The sequence below is a fragment of the Sus scrofa genome, chromosome 14, assembly GCF_054392235.1.
Source record: "Sus scrofa isolate SSC_HxYL_T2T_F1_AM1 chromosome 14, Sscrofa_HxYL_maternal_Yorkshire_Landrace_v2.0, whole genome shotgun sequence".
Classification (NCBI taxonomy): Eukaryota; Metazoa; Chordata; class Mammalia; order Artiodactyla; family Suidae; genus Sus; species Sus scrofa.
The window spans coordinates 154,721,874-154,742,871 of NC_139396.1; the positions used below are offsets into that span (position 1 = coordinate 154,721,874).

The 20,998-nt window shown below is 49.0% G+C and overlaps 1 protein-coding gene across 1 annotated transcript in view; it reads left to right on the top strand.

Moving 5' to 3' along the window:
* Positions 1–20,998, top strand: part of HTRA1 (HtrA serine peptidase 1) — a 61,279-nt gene that overhangs the window by 19,625 nt on the left and 20,656 nt on the right. Inside the window, exons 2-3 of the mRNA XM_003133208.5 lie at positions 8,680–8,779; positions 9,462–9,666. Of these exons, the coding sequence (XP_003133256.4) occupies positions 8,680–8,779; positions 9,462–9,666 (305 nt within the window). The remainder of the gene's footprint in view (positions 1–8,679; positions 8,780–9,461; positions 9,667–20,998) is intronic.

Consider the following 20,998-nt stretch of genomic DNA (forward strand, 5'->3'; position numbering starts at 1 on the left):
TGACATAAAGTATAATGTTTCTTCTGGAGGGAACAGAATTATTTACCATCGTTGTTGTTGTTAGTAGCAGTAGTGCTACCACTAGGGTTATTATTGAGTCTTTCCTCTGGCATTTTTCTCCGCTACCCACATGCTTCCAGGCTAGGTCACCCTCCTCTGTACAACCTCTGGCCTACAGCAGGGGAGCTAGCAGCGTGGCAATAACAGAGTCCTTGGAAACCATTTCTGCACCAGCATAGATAACCAGACACAGGAGTGACTTCGAAGCACATGAAAGTACGTAATTATAAACCCAAAGAACGTGATCCCCCAGTTTTACTGTCCCCACGTGCCCACCGCACTTTGACAGGACAGAGACCTGAGACAGAGGGAAGGAGACAATGGCCTCGACCACCTGCAGTTTAAATGGTTTATTTCTGTAAATTCCCCCAAAGCATTTGACAACCGAATGCTTTGCTAGGGCCCTTGCAGGGCGAATGTGGGCTCTAGGCCGAAGCCTTGTCAAATCCATTTCTGCTTCGAATTATTGCAGCTGTACTGGGACTCAGGATTATCCCCTGGAGAGAACCCAGGAGGGATCTGGCTGAGGTTCCCAAACTTTCCTGGTTTGTGGAACCCTTGGTATCTCGGTAATTGTTCATGGCATCCCCTCGGCCAAAAGAAGGAGGTGACAATTTCATTTATGAAGTAGTTGGGGCCCAACCACATAATAAGTATTTGTATCTTTGTGACATAGTAGTCAGTTGACAAAAAAATTGATATTTTTAACTTTATTATTCAATAACTGTAGTTCCTTACAACTGGGCTTTGTGCGCCTGTTGGGAGCCATATAGCCTCTTAGATCTTGGGATCAGATTGGACACTGCCACCCCATCTCCAGTTCAACATTGAGTTTTGTATGGTACTTGCTTTTTTTAAAAAAAATTAAAGTATAGTTGATTTACAGCGCTGTGCCAATTTCTGTAATACAGCAAAGTGACCCAGTCAAACATATATACACATTCCCTTTCTTATATTAGCTTCCATCATGGTCTATCCCAAAAGCCTAGATCTAGTTCCCTGTGCTGTAAGCAGGACCTCCTTGCTTATCCATTGCAAATGTAATAGTTTGCATCTACCATCCCCAACTCCCAGTCCATCCCACATTCTCCCCCTCCTGCTTGGCAACCACAGGTCTGTTCTCTATATCTGTGAGTCTGTTTCTTTTCTTCAGATAGGTTCATTTCTGCCATATTTTTGATTCCACATATAAGCGATATCATATGGTATTTGTCTTTCTCTTTCTGACTTACTTGATGTAGTAGAGAATCTCTCTTTGCATCCACATTGCTGTCAATGGCATTATTTTGTTCTTTTTCATGGCTGAATAGTGTTCCATTGTATATATGTACCACGTCTTCTTAATCCATTCATCTATCCATGGACATGTAGGCTGTTTCCATGTCTTGGCTACTGTGAATAGTGGGTACTTGCTTTTAATCATAGCAACCATCAGAAACCCACATTCACAAGCACTTGGAATCACTGAAAGAATGTAGTGCCATCTGATTTTGAAGCTTCGAACCCCCTGGAGCTGGTTCTCAAGGCGTCCGATAGAGATCAACTATCTCTGTGTTTCTCCAGAAAACTTGAAATATCTTGTGAGTTTGCTCAGATGCTCTGGGGCGGCTGGGACAGCCCTTGAGAACCTTGACTTTAGGAGGGGAAAGATTTTTTTCTTCTTCCTGCCTCATGTCTCATCTTTATCTGACACGTTTGCCTTAAAGACGAAAGAAACACACATTTTGATGTCTTTAAAGCACATGTGCAAGTTCGTGCAAAATCTTTTGGAGGAAATCAGATAAATGCTTATTCTTTGATTCATAGTCTCCCGCTGATTTAAATTTTTACTGCAGCAGATTTTCTTTAATGTGATATGGTGTGTGAAGTACTCTGTGCCTGGCTCTCTTCAGTGAACACTTAATAATGGAAGTGTCTGCTGTTCTGATTTTGATAATAATCATTGAAACATCCGCACCGCGTGTGTCTCTTTCCTCCTCTAAGGAAGTTGTTGAAAGTAGTTAAGAAGCGTTTTCTGTAAAACTCTAGGGATGATGGGTTCCAAGGGGGAGACATTTGTGGAGCTTTGTGCATGAGTAGTAGTTTATAAAGAGGAAAGATGAATCATTTACTATCTTTGGATAAGAATCTGGCAGTTTAAAACCTCATAAAATTATAGGAGATGTCGGCTACTCTTCAGGGGTCATTTGTTATGTTAAAAATCAGTAATGATAAATATTTATTAGGTAAGTGGAAAGGTCTGTCTTTGTAAAATGTTGTGACTCATTCTACTAATCCCAGTTATTCAGACTTTTTGTTTAAAGTAAAATCACGTAGTATGTCATTCAGTTTTCTCTTCCTGAGAATTATTTTGATAGCCTGTGTTCTTTGCTTTCCACATAGGTTTTAGAGATAGCTTAGCAATTTCTGCAAAAACTGCTGGGATTTTCATCGGAGTGTGTTGAATTTGTAGGTTAATTTGGGGAAGATTAGCAGCTTAGTAATAGGGAGACTTCTGACCCACATGTAGGATGACTTTCCCCATTTACTCAGATTTAATTTATTTTAGCAGTGTTTCGTAGCTTTCAGTGTATGTCTTATCTGCATTTTGTTAACTATTTTCCTAAGTAGTTGATATTTTTGATAGTGTTCTAACTTAGGTTTTTAAAAATTTCAGTTTCTAATTGTTTACTGCTAATATGTAGGAAGACATGTGATTGTGCCTATTGACCTGTTAGCCTATGATGTTGATAAACGCACCTAGTTTAGGTAGTATTTTTATAGATTGGTTTTCTTTGTGGATCCTTATGTCATCTACAGATAAAGACAGTTTTAGTTCTCCTTTCCAATCTCTATGCCTTTAAATTTCTTCTTCTAGCTCAATCATCCTGCCTAGGATTTCAATAAAATATGGAACAAAAGTGGTAAGAAGAGATGTCCTTGCCTTGTGCCCGTTTTTAGAGGGAAAACATTTAATCTTTTACCATTAAGCATAATGTTGGTTTTAGGTTTTTTGTTGATTCCTTTTATCCAGTTGAGGACATTCTCTTCTATTTCTAGTTTGCTGAGTGTTTTTGTTTTTGTTTTTGTTTTTATCATGAATGGAGGTATGGAATTTGAATAACATGTCAAATCTGTTTGCATCTATTGAGATGATTTATTATTATTATTTCTATTACTCAGTGAATTTATCACATCTGTAGTTGTATAATGATTATTTAGGTTTTCTTTTTTGGTTCATTCACACGGTGTTTTCAGATGTTACACCCACCTTATTTATCCTTTCCTGAGATAAACCCCACCTGGTCATAATTCTTTTTACTATATTGCTAAATTTTATTTGCTGAAAAAAATCTTAAGATATTTAGTCTATATTCATGCTGGATGTTAGACTATAATTTTCTTATAGTGTCTTTTTCTGGCTTTTATATTAGGATAATAATATATCAAAGTCATAAAATAAGTTAGGCAGGAGTTCCCACTGTGGCTCAGTGGGTTAAAGACCCGACTAGTGTCCATGAGGAGGGGGGTTCGATCCCTGGCCCTTCTCAGTTAAAAGGATCTGGCATTGCCGCAAGCCATGGCATGGGTTATAGATGTGGCTTGGATCTGGCATTGCTGTGGCTATGGCGTAGGCTGGAGGCTATGACTCTAATTTTACCCCTAGCCTGGGTACCTCCATATGCCATGGGTATAGCCCTAAAAAGACAGGGGAAAAAAAAAAGTTAAGCAGTATTTCCCATCTTCTATTTTTGGAGAAAGTTTATGAAGTGTTAGTATTGTTTCCTTCCTAAATGTTTGGTAGAATTCATCAGTGAAACCATATGGGCTTTACATTTTCTTTGTGGAAAGGTTTTTAGTTAGAAATACAATTTAATAGATATGGGATTATTCAGGTTATCAGTATCTTCTTGTATGAGCTTTGATAAATTATGTCTTTGAAAGAACTCTATGCATTTTGTCTAAATTATAGAATTTATGTGAATAAATTTGTTCATAAAATTTCCTTATCATACTTTTAGTGTCTGTAGGATCTGTAGTGATGCTCCGTCTTTGATTACGTACGATTGGTCATTTTTGTCTTTTCTCTTCTTTCATTCATCAGGAATGTAGAAAATACCTTACTTTCACTTTTCAAATTCTGAATTGCCAGCTTTCTGTAAATAGCAGGTCATTACTGAATACCAGCCAATTCTAGCTTCCTGTCCAATCGTGGAGCAGCTAGAAGGGCCTGGCCTTGACCCTGCTTAAGACTTCCCATCCTCATTCAGCTCTGCCACATCCATTCTGGCCTAACTAAGCAAGGCCCTCACTTTGTAGAGGGAGTTATATTTATCTTTTTCTGGTGCAGGTTGGGAATTTGAGAGTGCAGCTGGGCTTTGGTTCAGGCGAAAATATCCTGCTGACCCAGCTCCCCGTCTCCCTCTGTACTGGCTGTAGGGTGCTCTTGTAAGCTGGGAACAGAGGTACATGTCAAGGCCAGAAAAACCGGCTTGCCACACAGCTTCCCCTTGATCTCTGCCTCTGCACTGGTGGCCACAATGGCCCTGTCAGGGGGAGCCTCCACGATGTACACAAATTTGCCAATATGGGGAGAGTGGTTCTCTAGATGCTTCCATGTCTTCCTTTGCTCTTCTGCTGTGTCTCCAAGGTCTGTGGTGCTCACATCTGTCCAGAGCTGCCTACGGAGCAGCACCTCCACCACTTCCTTTTTAAAAAAAGAGTTTTTAAAAGGTATGCATGCCATGGCTTGGCCAAGCACTTCATCATATACAGTAGCTCATAAAATCTGCATCAAACCTGCATGGAAGTAGGTGTTATCATCCTCATGTTTTATGGACAAGGGGTTAAGACTTGGAGGAGTTAGGTGACATACCTAAGGTCACACGGCAAGTAAGTCCCATGCCGAGTGTCACACTCTGATCCTTCTGAGACCAGAGCCTGTGCTCTTACCCCTTCTCCCTGTGCTGAGCAGCCTGGATGCCCTATCCTTCCATCATCTGCCTGTATCATTCAGAGAGTGCGTTGTGCCAGAGCCAGCCAGGGTCTGTCTCTGGAATTCTCCCCCTGGGGGAGCAGCCTCCCCTGGTTTGATGGCAGACTTTTAGCAGGAGCAGGACCCTAGCGCTGAGCCAAGCTACTCTTAGGGACACTTTTAGTCTCATTCTGAAATCATGCTTGGAGAAGACAGATGCTTCTTTGGCTTGACCTTTTTCCCATCTTGGAACTGTTCGTCGATGTTCTTTCAGTTCAGTCGTTTCCGCTCTATTGGATTCTCCCACTGACACTGATCCACCAGTGATGCTGATGCTTTTTCTTCTCCGCTGCACAATTAAGGCTTGTCCGCTGGGCTTGTCCATAAGGTCTGTGCTCCCACGGCTCCTCCATTTGGTTTACTCATCTGCAGAATTAGGAGATTTCTGTGCCCAAATCCCACATTCCACAAGGTCTTCCATCTTGCTCAGCATGTTGGAGTGAGAGGGAGAGACAGCGTTTATGTCTGAGAACATTGGAGCCGGAATAGACCTCCCAGCTCCTTCGAGAGGTGGCTGGCCCCATTTTACAGACGGGGAAATGGAGGCCACCCAGGAGGCTCTGGGTGGGACCGAGACCTGCTAGTGACCAGGCCAGTGTCGTCCCTGCTCTCCCACGTTGCTGTCCCAGGTGGACAGACCCTGGAACCACTTTCTCCCGTGTGGGTGAGAAAGCAGGTGCTTCTCACTTTAGCTGGAAGAAACCCGTGCGCATCTTCACCCCCATGGGCAGATTCTCCCACGCCCGGGTGGGAAGTAGAAAGATGAAGCGACTGAATGATTTTTGAGTGACCACACTCTAGTTATCATCCTTCTTGGGAGGGCCTCAGAGACTCCACACTTGCCTGGGGGTGGCTGGCCGTGGAGGAGTTCAGTCTCTTTTTGGCCTTTCCCAGGGAGCTGGCCTGAGGAGGCCCACATGTATTTGTTTACAGCGTCTCTGGGAGATGTTTGCCAGGTTCTGTGCTGGGAGGGAGCGCTTCCATCTCGTATTTATATCTCCTGCTGGCGAACGCAGGGAGACACACTAGTCAAATACCCACAACTACCTGGAATCCTGGGAGAACAACAGATATGCATGGGGCACTGCTCAATTGGAAAAGTGGATTTGCTCAGGTTTTTTTCTTTTTTTTTTTTTTTCAAGGCTGCACCTGTGGCCTATGGAGGTTCCCAGGCTAGGGGTCAAATCGGAGCTGCAGCTGCCGGCCTACACCACAGCCACAGCAACGCAGGATCTGGGCCATGTCTGTGGCCTACACCATAGCTCACGGCAACGCCATATCCTTAACCCACTGAGCAAGGCCAGAGATCGAACCCACGTCCTCATGGATACTCGTCGTGTTTGGAACTTGCTGAGCCACAGCGGGAACTCCCAGGTTTTTCTGTTATTTATGTGCTCTGTGAAGAAGGTTTATTGTCTACGGGGAAGTCGTTTATACTCTGTGAGCCTCAGTTTCCCTAAACACAACAAGGGAACAGCATCTGATTTTCCTTCTCTCCTGGAAGGGTGCCGTAAGGAAGGGTTTTCTTGTGGTACAGTAGGAAAGGGTTCTGAAAGCAGAAACTGTAAAAATTTCTGTTTGTGGAATTAGTTCATGTTGCCTAGTAGTTGCAGATCTTTTTCTGCGCCTTAGAAGAATCAAGCTGTGCCAAAGAGAGCAGATCCCAACCCTGAAATATAAAGCAGCTCAGAGCCTGGTAGCTGGGACAGAGAGGGGGCCTTTGTTCCTTGACAGTCTCTCACTTCCAAGAAGGAAAGCTTGTGACAGGCTGGTCCCCGGACGGTCCCTGTGCCCAGGGGTGCTGAGCTGGAGAGCCAAGGTCCCTGGTGGGGACAAACACATGGCCCCATCTGTGCCCATGCTGGGGTGCCACTGGTGTGCAGCTCTGAGAGCTGCAGGGGACTTGAGGATGTCACAGTTTTCACAGCCCAGAGCCTGGGGAATGGCCGTGCCCCTCGCACAGAGAAGTGTGTATGCACGTGTGTATGTGAGTGTAGATTGTGTGTGTGTGTATGTGTGGTTCTTCGAGAGTCAGAGTCTGTGTGTGTGTATGGATGTGTTTGTGTATGTGTACCTGTGAGTGTGTGGATGTGTGTGCATGCTCATGAGTGTGAGAGTGTGTGTGAGTGTATGTGTGAGGGTGTGGGCGCAGGTGTGGCAGGTGTGTGTGTGCTGGGGGCAGGGTGCACAGGCCCTCTGGTTGGTGAGGGGCCAGCGTTGCAGGCCGCTGGTTTCCTTTGAAACTTCAGGCTCCTGTGCATCCTGCCTCGTGAGCTGTGAGCAGGTAGACCCCTGCTTGTCAGACCTTCGTCCGTGGTGAAGGATCAGGTTTCTCTTCCTTTCATTTCCAAGCCATCCTGGGTCAACACTTCCATAAAATATGCTAAAAGTGAATCACTACCAAAATCTCATAGAAAAAAAAGACACACAATACCAGCCCCAATTTAACGCTTTGGGATGCATGAGGTCTAAGATTGCACTGTCAGATGGCTCTGAAGGTTTCTGAAGGCTGCCTGTGAGTTTCTGCTTGGCCCCAGTGGCTGCGGGGCTGACAGAGCTGCCATGTGCATCCCTGAGCTGGACCGAGGGGCCTGGGCAGAGAGAAGGAGAAGGGAGGGCAGTGGGGGTTCCTGGCTGCACATGGCCTGAGCCCCTCTGCAGTTCAGGGCTGTCAGCAGGAGGCAGGGGTCTGAGGTCAGAGGAGGAGACACAGGCTGCCTTTGCCACCTGCGGGCCAGCTGGGGGCTCCTGGACCCCAAGTCTCCAGGAGCTCATTTCTGAGTCAGCTGTCACCAGTGTGTGCATGGGGCTGGTGGCAGCTACCTTTTCGCCTGGCTGGGAGCAAGCTGTGATGGCTTTGTCTGAAAGCAGCTTTGCAAATGCTTGCCCTTTAGGGGGTCCCTAATGAGAGTGCATATTTATAGAGAGAATTGATCATTGGATTTTTCTGTTTTTTTTTTTTTTTTTTTTTCCCAGCAGTATCAAGGCATCTCTTATGCCTTTTGACCCGGGATGTCCCTGGGGCTGGGGGATGGAGTGCATGGCTAAGGTGTGCTGGAAAACTGCCGAGGGGACAGACAGTGGGAATGACAGGCTCGGCGCCTTTGCCTTAATGCTTTTTCATAATAGCCTTTGAGATCTAAAACATCTGATGGGCATCTCGTCAAAAACAGCCTCAGCCTCCTGCCCACCATGGTGGCTGTGTGCCAAGAAGGGCAGCCTTGGTGCTGCAGGAGCTGGGGAGGGAGGGACACAGGCAGCGGATGCTGTCATGGCCAGGTGACCCTTGGGGGACCAACTGTTCAGAATCCCTGGTAGGATGCCTGGGTATTTGCTGGTATCTCTGGCTCAACATCTCTTCCCGTGAAACTATCGAGAGCAAGGAAGCCAAGCACAGTGGTCCCCTTGGGTGGATTTTGCTGTCTTACCTGAAGAGCTATTTCCTCAAAAGCTGGAAGGAGCTTTGCAACTCAGCCTAGGTCTGGGGTCTTGTCCTCACCATCCCCTTCAGGTTTCTTGGCTCCTCTGACCCAGACCTTTGCTCCAAATGAGCACAGCGCAGAGCCCAGCATCGTTAAGCATCTTGTCTTTGTTTCTGTTCTCAGGGCAAGAAGATCCCAACAGTTTGCGCCACAAATACAACTTTATTGCCGACGTGGTGGAGAAAATCGCTCCTGCTGTGGTTCACATCGAACTGTTTCGCAAGTAAAGAGGGCCTTGCTTTTTTCAACAGCCTCGGAAACTCCCACCAAAACACTGCCATTAGCAAAACGTCAGAGCTGTTGTCCACACTTGAAAGTGTCACGGAATATAGTTCAATAGGAAGATAAACCTTTCTCCCCTGGGATGTTCTCCTGTTTGACTCTATTTAAATCTATACTCTTGACCCTTCTAGATTTTTGAAGAACCTCTGGTTCTGAAGAGATTCCTTAGAAGTATTTTCCAAGTGGAATTTTTGGATGCATATAAAAGTCAGCCTAGTGTCCCTTTGTGTGTGTGTGTGTGTGTCTTTTTAGGGCCACACCCATGGCATATGGAGGTATCCAGGCTAGGGGTCGAATCAGAGCTGCAGCTGCTGGCCTACACCACATCCACAACAAAGCCAGATCTGAGCTGCTCCTGCAACCTACACCACAGCTCATGCTGGATCCTTAACCCACTGAGCAAGGCCAGGGATTGAACCTGCGTCCTCATGGATACTAGTCGGATTTGTTACCACTGAGCCATGATAGGAACTGCTGTCCCATTTTTTTTTTTTTTTAACTTAAATAAACCCCAAATGTAAAAGTAACAATTGCTAGAGGTATGTTACTGTTACAGAACTAGTCCATCAAAGTGTCAAAGTACTGATGTTACGGTGTTAACGGGCTACTCCTTTTGGTTCTAGGCTTCCTTTTTCTAAGAGGGAAGTACCGGTGGCCAGTGGGTCTGGGTTTATCGTGTCCGAAGATGGACTGATTGTGACAAATGCCCACGTGGTGACCAACAAGCACCGGGTCAAAGTCGAGCTGAAGAACGGCGCCACCTATGAAGCCAAAATCAAAGATGTGGATGAGAAGGCAGACATCGCGCTTATCAAAATTGACCATCAGGTAAGGGTGTTCCCACCTGCGGAGCCAAGTTCTCAGGTGCCTTGGCTAACATGTGGCCAAACCAGGAGAGGTCCGAAGGCACTGGAACTCCCCGATTTCCTGAGATTGTAAAGTGGGACCGAACCAGTCAAGTCTGGACCAAAGGCGAGCATTTGGGAGAGGCTGAGGGTGGCCTGGGCTGGGGGAGGGGAGGGAGCGCATGGAAGCTTCTTTAACAAGCAGGCTCTGAGATCAGAGTTTGGACCGTCGTCTTTTACTTATTTATTTTTAAGATTTTTATTTTTTCTATCACAGTTGATTTATAATGCTCTGTCAATTTCTGTTGTACAGCAGTTCACCCAGTCGTGTGTACGTGTGTGTGTGTGTACATTCTTTTTCTCACATTATCCTCCATCATGTTCCATCACAGGTGACTAGATTTAGTTCTCTGTGCTCTACAGCAGGACCTCATTGCTCATCCACTCCAGATGCCATAGTTTGCGTCTGTTAACCCCAGACTCCCAGTCCACCCACTCCCTCCACATCCCCCTTGGCCACCACAAGCCTGTTCTCCACGTCTGCGAGTTTGTTTCTTTTCTGTAGGTGGTTTCATTTGTGCCTAATAGTGTTTTAAATTTTCATAAAAGAAAGCAATGGGTTGATCAAGAATTTAGTAGGAAAGCAGTTTTGCTTTCATTCCTGTCCTCGAGGCAATTGTTGCTACAGAGTTTTGTTCATTTGTGCACTCACCATGTAAAGAGAATTTACTGGATTTTGAAGTTAGCCACAATTAGCATGGAAATAGCTGCTCTGAAAACAAACCACGTCTCCCATATTGGGTTTTTGCAGAGTTACTAGATGTATTTTGGGAGGTGGGATCAAGATGGCAGAAGAGTGAGACGTTGGCTCACCTTCTCCCACAAACACATCAAAACAAAAAATCCATCTAGGAGTTCCCGTCACGGCTCAGTGGTTAACACATCCGACTAGGAACCATGAGGTTGTGGGTTTGATCCCTGGCCTCGCTCAGTGGGTTGAGGATCCGGTGTTGCCGTGAGCTGTGGTGTAGGTTGCAGACTTGGCTCAGATCCTGAGTTGCTGTGGCTATAGCTTAGGCCGGCAGCTGCAGCTCTGATTCGACCCCTAGCCTGGGAACCTCCATATGCTGCGGAAGTGGCCCTAGAAAAGGCAAAAAGACAAAAAAAAAAAATCCATCTACATGTAGAACCATTTGCACAGAACATCTACTGAACACTGGCCTTAAGCCAGCGTTCAGACCTTAAAGCTCCCGAAAGAGCAAGAAACCCTTCATGTAACTGGGTAGAACAAAAAGAAAAACAAAACAAAACAAAACAAAAAAAAGAGATGTGTTTTAAAACAATACTCCACACTTGAAAAAGTTTTGGAAACCTTGGCATAAAACAAAGTTAATGGGGAGTTCCCGCCAGGACGCAGTGGGTTAAGAATCTGGCTGTCGTGGCTCGGGTCACAGTGGAGGCGAGGGTTTGATCCCCAGCCGGGTGCAGTAGATTCCATGATCAAGTGTTGCTGCAGCTGCAGCTCAGGTTCAATCCCTGGCCCTGGCACTTCCATGTGCCTGGACCATCAAACAAAGCAAAACAAAACCCAAAGCTAATGGGTTTCTCCCTCGTAGAACTTCTCAGAGCTTTTGATATGCTAACGTGCATATGACTCTCCCACAAAGGGGCTGTGTTCCCCAAACTACAATGATTGAGTGTCCAAGGAAATCCTCCCTCTCCCCGAAACTGAGACTTAAAAAGCTCAGTTTGGGAAACGGTGTGCTTCCTGCTGCAATATTCTCCCGGCGGTCGCTTTTGCTCTGTTAATATGTTTAGCATATTCATATTAACATCTGAAATTAAATCTGATTTTTCTGAGGCCATCAAGAGTCCCCAGCTGCTGGTACATGGGTTGCAGAGGTTTGGTTGACTCTGCGGGAGGTGCCCAGTGGGATTGTGCTTTCTGGTTTCTCCATGACCTTGTCATCTGAAGGAGGAATCAGGTTAGGTTGGAACTTTGCGGCTGGCCCAGGAAAAAAGCATGGGCTGGGAGCCAGGAGGGGTCTTCTTAACCAGCTCTCTGTACGTTTGACTTGGATGCAGGCTGTGAAGCCAGACCCGCATCGTAGGACGTAGGCTGTCTTTGTCTGTGTTGTTTATCGGGACAGAAACAGACTCTGTGCCCAGTGTAGGTAATTGGCCTTTACCGATGTTACAATTGCATATTATTTCTGTTAGGCTACTGTGGAATTTCTGTAGCAGCTAATCTTTCCAAATGTGTTTATCAGCCACAATATGAGCATAATAACTTGTATTGATAAGCTCCAAAGCTGGACCAGGCTTTGCCTTCATTCATAATTGTCCTCTAATCTGCGAGATAGCTGTAGCACGCCTATTTTGCATAGGAATAAACGGGGCTCCAGAGAGCTTAAGTAACCTGTCTGAGGTCACACAGCGATGCCATGGGGCAGTGACAGCCTCCCAAGCCAGCCAGGCTCCCCAAGCCCGTGGGCATTTTGGGAGGGTTGCAGCCTGGCCTTTTGGTGTAAGGGGATGACTTGACTTTAAATAGCCCCCGGGGAGGCTGGCGCACCCCGGTTTAGGCTGCTCGGAAGGTGTCTAGGATGTGGTTAGTCTCACCGGAAGGAGGCCGGCCAGAATAGCACATCCTGTGGCCACCCTCGGGACTTGTCAGCTCCTCAGAGCCCTCGGCAGCCGGCCAGCCCAGGGGGCTCTCTGCAGGCAGGGTGCTCGGCCGGACACTGCTCCCAGGGAGTAATTTCATTATTTGGCACAGGTGGGTGCCTCCCGTGTGACTGCCCTGCCCGGGAGATATTCTTTTCCGATTTTAAGCCAAGGTGGAGAGTGTATCTCCTGTCCCCTGGCATGTCCAGGCAGGACGAGAACCCTTTCAACAGGCCCAGCCTTGCAGGGTGTTCCTGACCCGGCTCTCGCTGTTCCCGGGAGGCTCGCCCTTCTGCCAGCAACTTGCTATTTGAGATGCGTTTCTAGCCCAAGAAAAGGGAGCTTGAAAATTTAAAGTTGAACTAATGTGGCTTTTCAAAATGGAATCGGAAATGAAAGGATATTAAATTGCAGACACCCACACAAGAGACTGGTTTCCACTGACTAAACTGCTTTTTTTTGCTGATAGGAGTTGGAAGGGCGGAGAGGGAAACCATCGCTTCCAGCTCTTTCCATGTTGTTCCCTTAGTTTGATGATTGAGTATTTAGGCACAGGGGGCGGAGACTGGCTTGGAATGAGGCTCAGTTTTGGAAGAAGCCTGAAATTTCACCCTCGATGAATACAGATTTGTCCAGCACACGATGTTATAACTGGGGGGAGGGGGCGGGCTGGCCTGGCACTGTCACCTCAGGAACAAGAAACAGAACAGGAAAGAAATCTCAGTGGAAGCAGAACAGAACCGAACACGGTTGGGCTGGAGGAGGGAAATCGGTCCAAATGGCACGTGTCATGTGAGGTCGTGGCCCAGCGCCCCCACTCCCCAGGAACACTTCCTGATGACCCCGTGACACTGGTGTGACTGTCCCCACATACACAGCCTCAGTGGTTAAGTTAGTGGCCTCTGTCTGGGCCCATTTCCGCCCCCAGCCCCAAGATTTCTCTTGAAAGGTCCTCTCTTACCAACAGCTAACCTCCTTCCTGAGCGGGCTATTCCTGCTCCTTTTCATGAATGGAAATGGCCACGGATGTCTGTTGTCACTGCCCGCTTGTCCCCCACCCCTCCCCTTTCTTCCTGGGAGCAGCGGCCAGCATGGCCTTCTGGGTCCATTTCTCCCCCGTTGGACAGTCTGAGGGGGAGCTCGGTCCTAGCACCCCACCCCCTGGGTCAGGAGGGGGACACGGCACCCACCAGACCAAGCACATCCTCCGCTTGGAGCTGCCGCTGGATGCCACCTGCAGAAAAACTACATGGCGGAAGCCCTGCCACCCCGGCCGCCGAGACCCCAGCGCTGTCTGCGTTCCTCCTCTTCTGAGCCGGATCCGTCTCCTTTCCCTTCCATCCTTCAAGCCCCCCACCCCCGCCCATTTTCAGTCCACCTCCCTCGGCTTGAAGGTGCCAGAGACGTTTCTGGGCTTGTAACCAAAGAACGCTTTTCTTCTCACTGCTGAGCAGACACATGTGCGCTTACGTTCCCTGCGGAGTCTGGAGCTGGGAGAACCTCTGGAAGGAGGAGCGGCCGTCCCTTCCTGGTCTGCTGCCCCCACCAAGCTGGAGCACAGGCTGGCCCCGCGCACGCCCATCGCCTCTAACCGCAGCCGGGCTGGGCATCGCTTTCTGTGCTTCTGCCCTCGGATGTGCAGCTCGCCTTGCCTCGGGCCTCGGCCGGGGCCAGTGATCACCCGGGGGGGAATGCCAGCTGCAGGAAGGAAGGACAGCGTGCAGACAAACAGTTTAATAGAAAGCAGCTTTGAGGGCAAACTAGTTCAGCCTCAGATAAAAACCGTTTCCAAATGTGCTTAACATGACGCGGGCCGTGTTGGTAGAACATTTCAACATTTTATCCAAAGGCAGCATTTTGTCTATGCTGCTTTTTTTTTTTTTTTTTTTTTTTGCTGAGTCGTTCAGGGAGGATGGGGGAGAGAGAGGGAGAGAGGAAAGAGAGTGAATATTTGAGAATATTTGTTTCTTTCGGCCAGAGTGCAAGACGGGGGATGTATTGCGGAAGATGGGAAAGGACAGTTACTTTTGTCCCAGCTGTTCGTCCAGCTGTGTTGCTCGGGAAACAGGCGGGAGGAAGGCATATGTCTTGTGTTTGATGATTGCAATGTTTGGATCGTGTCCTGTGTGCCCTGTATAAACCCTGTTTCCCCCTGTTCTTACAGAGAGAGCCTAAACTCCTTACTAGGGCCTTGAAGGCCCACCCAGCCTGATGGGCACCCCGCTCTCCCATTCTCTTTGATCCCCCATCCCTCCCCCACGCTGCTTGCCCTGCTGTCTGCTGCCAGCTCCTACAAAGGGGGGCTCTTCTCCTGGGGCCTTGCCTTGCCTCCCGGGGCCGGAGGCGGGTGTCCCCTTCCAGCGCCTCCGTAGAGGATCTTCCCGGCCTCTGGATAAATTCTGCCCCAGACAGCCCTTCTTGCCCCTTGTCCCAGTCCACCCCCGTCATTCCAGGGACACAGAGCCCCAGAGGTGATCGCATTCCTTTCATGTTCCCTTCCTCCCATCCTCATCATAGCTTACAGTTGTCATATTGACTTCTGGGTTTAAGTTTCCCCCTGCTGCTGCCGTGTGAGGGGCACACCTGTCTTGCTCACTTGTCATGTAGTAGGTGCCCAGCGACAGTGCCCTGAGTGTGCACGCAGAGCCCTCTGCTCAGAAGGAGGCAAGGCCTGTGGGCTGGGGGAGCAGGAGGGCCCTGGGGCTCCTGCTGCGAGCTGAGCCCCACCTTCCAGACAAGGAGGTGACCACGTGGCAGGCTGGTGACAGAGCAGCACTCCCGGCTCCCCAGACTCTGAGGCCAATGCTTGTTGGATCCCAGGGGTTGCCTGAAGTGTGGGTGGCTTTGCCGGGGCCTGTAGCTCTGTGCTCATTGGGAGCTCAAAGCCCTGGGAGGTGGTGCAGTTACCTGTGGGTGCGTTTCCCTGACGCCAGCAACTAGGGGAATATTTGGAAGCAGCCTCGGGGAGGCTGGCGAGGTGGTTTTTCAGCCTCACCTCCAGGCCTGCATCCGGCCCTGGGCAGCTCTGAGCCAGATGCCACCTATGGCCCTGTTTGAAGTGGCTGAAGTGTGAGACCCCTGGGCCTGGGGGTGCTTCGTTGGCAGAGGGTCCTCTCACCGCTGAGCTGGCTGCAGAGGCCAGAAAAGCTGACGCCACCTGTCATCAAGTTCAGAACTGGGGTCCCTCTGGGGGCGAGGGGCCCTCCATGCACGAGCCCCAGGAGCTGTCGAGGCGGCCCTGGTCTCTGCAGGCCGGCCCCTCGGAACCTGGCCTGCCCCGACTTCTCTGAGCAAGGAGGGTCCAGGCGGCCTGGGGATGGTGGCGAGGGAGGGGTGGCATGTACCAAGCATGACTCATGCCCCCCGTGCCTGCAGCCAGTTCTCCTCAGACAACCTGATTGTCAGAAGGCGCTGACTCAGCCGCCCGAGCTTGTCCCAGAGTGAATCAGATAAGGCCGAGCCCGTGCTGGACCAGCTCTGCATCTTCTGCGGCCCGTCCCTCATCCTGGTAACGTTGGCGGGAGCCTGGAATGTGGCTTCCAGTACCATAGTTACCCTCGTATTGTGTTTCTGTGTTTTTCCATTTTGAATTCTTTTCCCCACTGCCTCTGTCCTGGTTGTTTTGTGGTCTCTCCTCTCTCTCTCTCCCTGAGCTCAAAGGCCCGCGTGGCATTGGCTGAAGAGGCCACAGACCTTATTGGGGCTACAAGGCTCCTGTTACCGTATGGATTTTTACCATTTTTAGGGGGAGGTGAATCCATATTTCATGAGGTGAGGTCAAGCCAGACGCTGAAGTGGAAGCAGCTTTTTGCTCTGGACTGGCCTTGGTCCAGAGGCTAACAGGGACGTGGCTGCTTATTGTTCAGAGTGCAGCTTCTTGTGGAATGTGAAAATATTTCAGTTCCCCAAACTATCAAAACCGAGCCCTTGTGTGTTCTCTGGATCCATTTCAAGAACTTAGTTGATTGTTAAGGAAATTCTTTGGCTATGTTTTTCTCTTAATATGGTAATGCTTTTTCCCCCCCCCCCCCCATTGTTGGCGTTCTCTCTTCAGGGGATTGGACTAAGACTCTGATTTTTGGTTCTGACCAAGTGACTCCCAGGTTGTTGGGACTGAATTTGTAGGTGAATGTCTCCTGTCCCTTTTGCTGAGTGGGGAGGGCAGGCGTGGATGCCGTGTGCCAGTTCAGTGAGTGTGGAGCAGGGTCTAGGGACCCAGGGGTTGGCCAGCTGTGGCCTACAGTCCAAATCCGGCCCTCCAGCTGTTTGTGTAAATAAAGTTTTATTGAAACACAGCGTGCCCATTTGCTTTTGTGGAGTCTGTGGCTGCTTTTGCTCCACAGCAGCAGAGTTGAGTAGCTGGATTGGAGACCCCGTGGCCTGTGAAACTGAAAGCACTTACTTTGTGGCCTTTCAGAGAAAGAGCTTTGCCAGCTCCAGCGGAAGATGATTAGCACGTTGTTCTAGAGGAGCCCAGTGTGCTTGGAACAAAATGTGCTTTTAAGACTCGCGTGAGGGAGTTCCCGTTGTGGCACAGCAGAAACGAATCCAACTAGGAACCATGAGGTTGCGGGTTGGCTCCCTGGCCTCACTCAGTGGGTTAAGGATCCGGTGTTGCTATGAGCTGTGATGTAGGTCGCAGTTGTGGCTCGGATCCTGCGTTGCTGTGGCTGTGGTATAGGCTGGCAGCTGTAGCTCCAATTAGACCCCTAGCCTGGGAACCTCCAGATGCTGTAGGTGTGGCCCGAAAAAGACAAAAGACAAAAAAAAAAAAAAAAAAAAAGACTCGGGCGACCTCAGGGGAAAAGGACAGAGCAGCTGATCTCATTTGCTCTTATTCTTGGGGAGACTGTGTTTCTTTGCTGGAGAAGATGCTTCGGTCTTGCCTGATTAAACAGAGAGAGGCCTTAGTTCTGACCCATTTCTCAGTTATATCAATAGAGAAGAATTTTGTGAGTCCAAAGATGTTTTGCACATTATTATCCAATTTTAAAAGTCCTAATGATCTCTTAAGGTCTAGTTGGTCCATTCTTTCAGTTATTCTTTATTCACTCATAGAGTCTATACATATTTATTGAGCATCTCTTGGGCCAAGCACTGTGTTAGGTTCTGAGGATGTGCCAGCAATGGGCAAAAGCCGCGGAGCTCACATGTGGTGCAGGGACAGGTAAGCTAGACTGGGGTAATAGGTACAAAGAAGAAACAGAGGGAGGACGCGGTGGAAGGCCCCGGGGCTGTGAAGTTGTCTGAAGGTAGTGAAGACAGAGAGGCTTAACGAGGAGGTAACATCCAAGCTGAGACATGAAGGATAGATAGAGCCAGCCAAGGGGGAGAGTGGGGGCCACGAGAGCTGCTTAGTTTTCCTTCTCTGCCTTGCCTGAGACCTTGCCTTTGGACCACGTGCAGACGTATTTCCCAGTGAGTTTAGGAGAGCCCCCTCCAGAACACGAGCTGATGCTTCTGGATAGTTCCTCTGCCTGTTGTCTGCGTCTCTTATTGTTCTTTGGGATTCCTGGTCTAACTCTGGAAAGCTCCAACTTTTTATGAGGTCAGTCTCCTGAGAGTCTAGAAGTGCAAGGGGTTTGTAATGAGCTGGTGACCTCTCGGTCATGGCAGAGTGGAGGCTATTTCCCAGAGTGGCTTCCTAGAACCATCTAGACTGCTTTCTATGGCAGGGCAGAAATAAGACATTCTGATGAACTGAGGACTCATAGTCTGATAAATGTGCTAATCAAGAAGTCCCTTTTGTTAAGTAAGGCACCAGAATCTGCTAATAAGAACATATGTTTCATGGTATGTCCCTCTCTGCTTTGGCTACCAGGCAGCTCCTAGAAACCCTTGGCCCTGTGGTTAGAATATTTTCTATGCCACCATTTTATGTCATGAATATACAAGTTAACTTATTGTAATGAGCCTCATGTAGAGGAGTTTATATGTCTTTAAGGATTAAAAAAAATAGGAGTTCCTGTTGTGACTTAGCAGGTTAAGAACACTACATAGTGTCCGTGGGGATGCAGGCTTGATCCCTGGCCTTGCTCAGTGGGTTAATGATCTGGCATTACCATAAGCTACGGTGTAGGTCATAAATGTGGCTCAGATCCCACTTTGCTGTGGCTGTGGCTGTGCCCTGTTGCTGCAGCTCGGATTCGACCCCTAGCCTGGGAACTTCCATATGCTGCAGGTGTGGCTGTAAAAAGGAAAAAAAAAAAGAATTAAAAAAATTTTTTTACAAGAGTGTTATATCCTGGTCAATTTCCCTGCATATAGGACCATACAAGCTCTAAATAGTAGCAGATAAGGAGCCACTGTGTCTTTAATTCAGTTCGGCAGCTAGCAAGTGGCTGCTGTGTGTTGTGCACGGAACCAACCAGAGTTGAGACCACGCCTGCTCCCAGCAGGGAAGGTGGGCAAGGGTTGCGCCTTTGTCCACCTGAGCCCGGAGCCTGCAACGTGATAGACGCCTAAAAACCAGGCTGCATCCAGCATCAGTTATCCAGACGTAAATGCCTGGCCTTGGCTCACCCCAAATATTGGACTAAACCCAATTTTTAAATCCTGATGCATCTTTTAAGATCTGGTTTGTTTATTCATGTGTTCACTTTCACATCCATTGATTTTCATAATATTGGGTGGCCAACCCGTGTTGTGGCAGCAGTGGCCAACTTGACGTCACCAGAGAAGAGGGGAGGGATTAAAAGTGGAGGGGCTGACGGATGGGGATGCGTTCCCTACGCCCGATGAGACGGATGAGACGATCCGTTTCCTTCTCTCGATGCCCCAGAATATATATAGTCCCTGGCCATGGGGCTCCCCTGTAGAACTGTTGACGTTTTGTCGTTTACACCGCAAGACTTACTCTTGCTGTTTTTGACTATTTGAAATGCCAGAGCTTCTTGATGCAGCTTTCGGGAGACTAAATATTGTGGCGATGGTTCATAAACAGTGAGGGGAGGAGGAGGAGGGCGGTTTCGTTCGTTCTTTCCCTCTTTTGTTTTTGCGTGGCCATCCCCTGTTCTTTTCCTCTTTCCTTCCGTCTCCCCCACTTCTCTTATTTCTCCCATCTGAACCTCCCCGCCCCCACCCCAGCCACCCTCCCCCTCGTTCCCCCCCGTTCCCCTCCTCCCCTGCTGGAGGGCAGCTATAATATGTCACTTTGGGGACACGGATGGTGGTGACTTGACCACCCCCGTTCTTCCCACACGTACTGCCTCCGTGTCATGTAGCAGGTCCTTCCCAGCGCGGCCTCTGGGCTCACCTGCTCATTGCCCACCCCCATCCCTTGATGTACCCTTGACCTTGTCATCACTGAAAACCTCCCCCACCTCTAATCTGAATCCCAAGCGTCTCATTCTTGGTCTGTCACCTCTTTTTCTGGCGTGGCTGCTTTATGGGCACATGACCTGTGCACTCACAGGCTCCATGCTTGAGGGGTTAGTGCTCTGAGGTGTCCATTTTATTTTATTTTATTATTTGTTTATTATTTATTTTTGTCTTTTTAGGGCCACACTCACCACCCATGGAGATTCCCCAGGCTAGGGGGCGAATTGGAGGTGTAGCCACCAGCCTACACTACAACCACAGCAACGCCAAATCCAAGCCATATCTGCAACCCACACCACAGCTCATGGCAATGCCGGATCCTTAACCCACTGAGGGAGGCCAGGGATCCAACCTGTGTCCTCATGGGTGCTCGTTGGATTCGTTTCCTCTGAGCCACGATGGGAACTCCTGAGGTCTCGGTTTCAATTTTATCTTTGAATTTGTGTTTTGTGGGTTTGGTGAGACGGTGGAGTGTGTGCCGGGGCTTGGCCTCTCGGGCCCACAGGGTTCTCCTCCTGCTGCCTTCCCAGGATAGGGTCTTGGCTTCCTTCCTTCCTGACCCCTGGGACCCCGGGCTCCACATGATCATGGCCGCCTTCCTTCTGCCTGAAAGTGCAGACGCGCAGAGAGTCAGAGTCAGGTGCACGCGCCCCATAGCATCCCGGGCAGAGAATGGTGGCTAACCCCGCCTGTGCAGAGGTGGGGCCGAGGCTTTCCTTCCCGTCCAGGCACCTAGTGCATTCTGCTGCTGGAGGCTGTTGCCCTGCTCTTGGGGGTTGTCCGTCGCCTGTGGGTTGGGGCAGTGGACCCTGGGGATGGGGAGGTGCTGGGCTCGATCTCCCTGCCCCGGGTCAGCAGGGGACTATCCAGAGGCTGGTGAGCAGAGCACCGCGTCTGAGGCCCCTGGGCCCGTGCTCCCCCGAGGACACATCTCCTCATCCCAGGGAGCACATCACTCAGCAGCAAATAGAAACCTGGGGGCAGGAGTTCCCGTCGTGGCACAGTGGTTAACGAATCCGACTAGGAACCATGAGGTCGCAGGTTCGGTCCCTGCCCTTGCTCAGTGGGTTAACGATCCGGCGTTGCCGTGAGCTGTGGTGTAGGTTGCAGACGTGGCTTGGATCCTGCGTTGCTGTGGCTCTGGTGTAGGCCGGTGGCTACAGCTCCGATTCGACCCCTAGCCTGGGAACCTCCATATGCCGCGGAAGCGGCCCAAGAGATAGCAACAACGACAACAACAACAACAAAAGACAAAAAGACAAAAAAAAAAAAAAAAAAAAAGAAAGAAACCTGGGGGCACATCGAGAGAGAGAACATGAAAGAAAAGG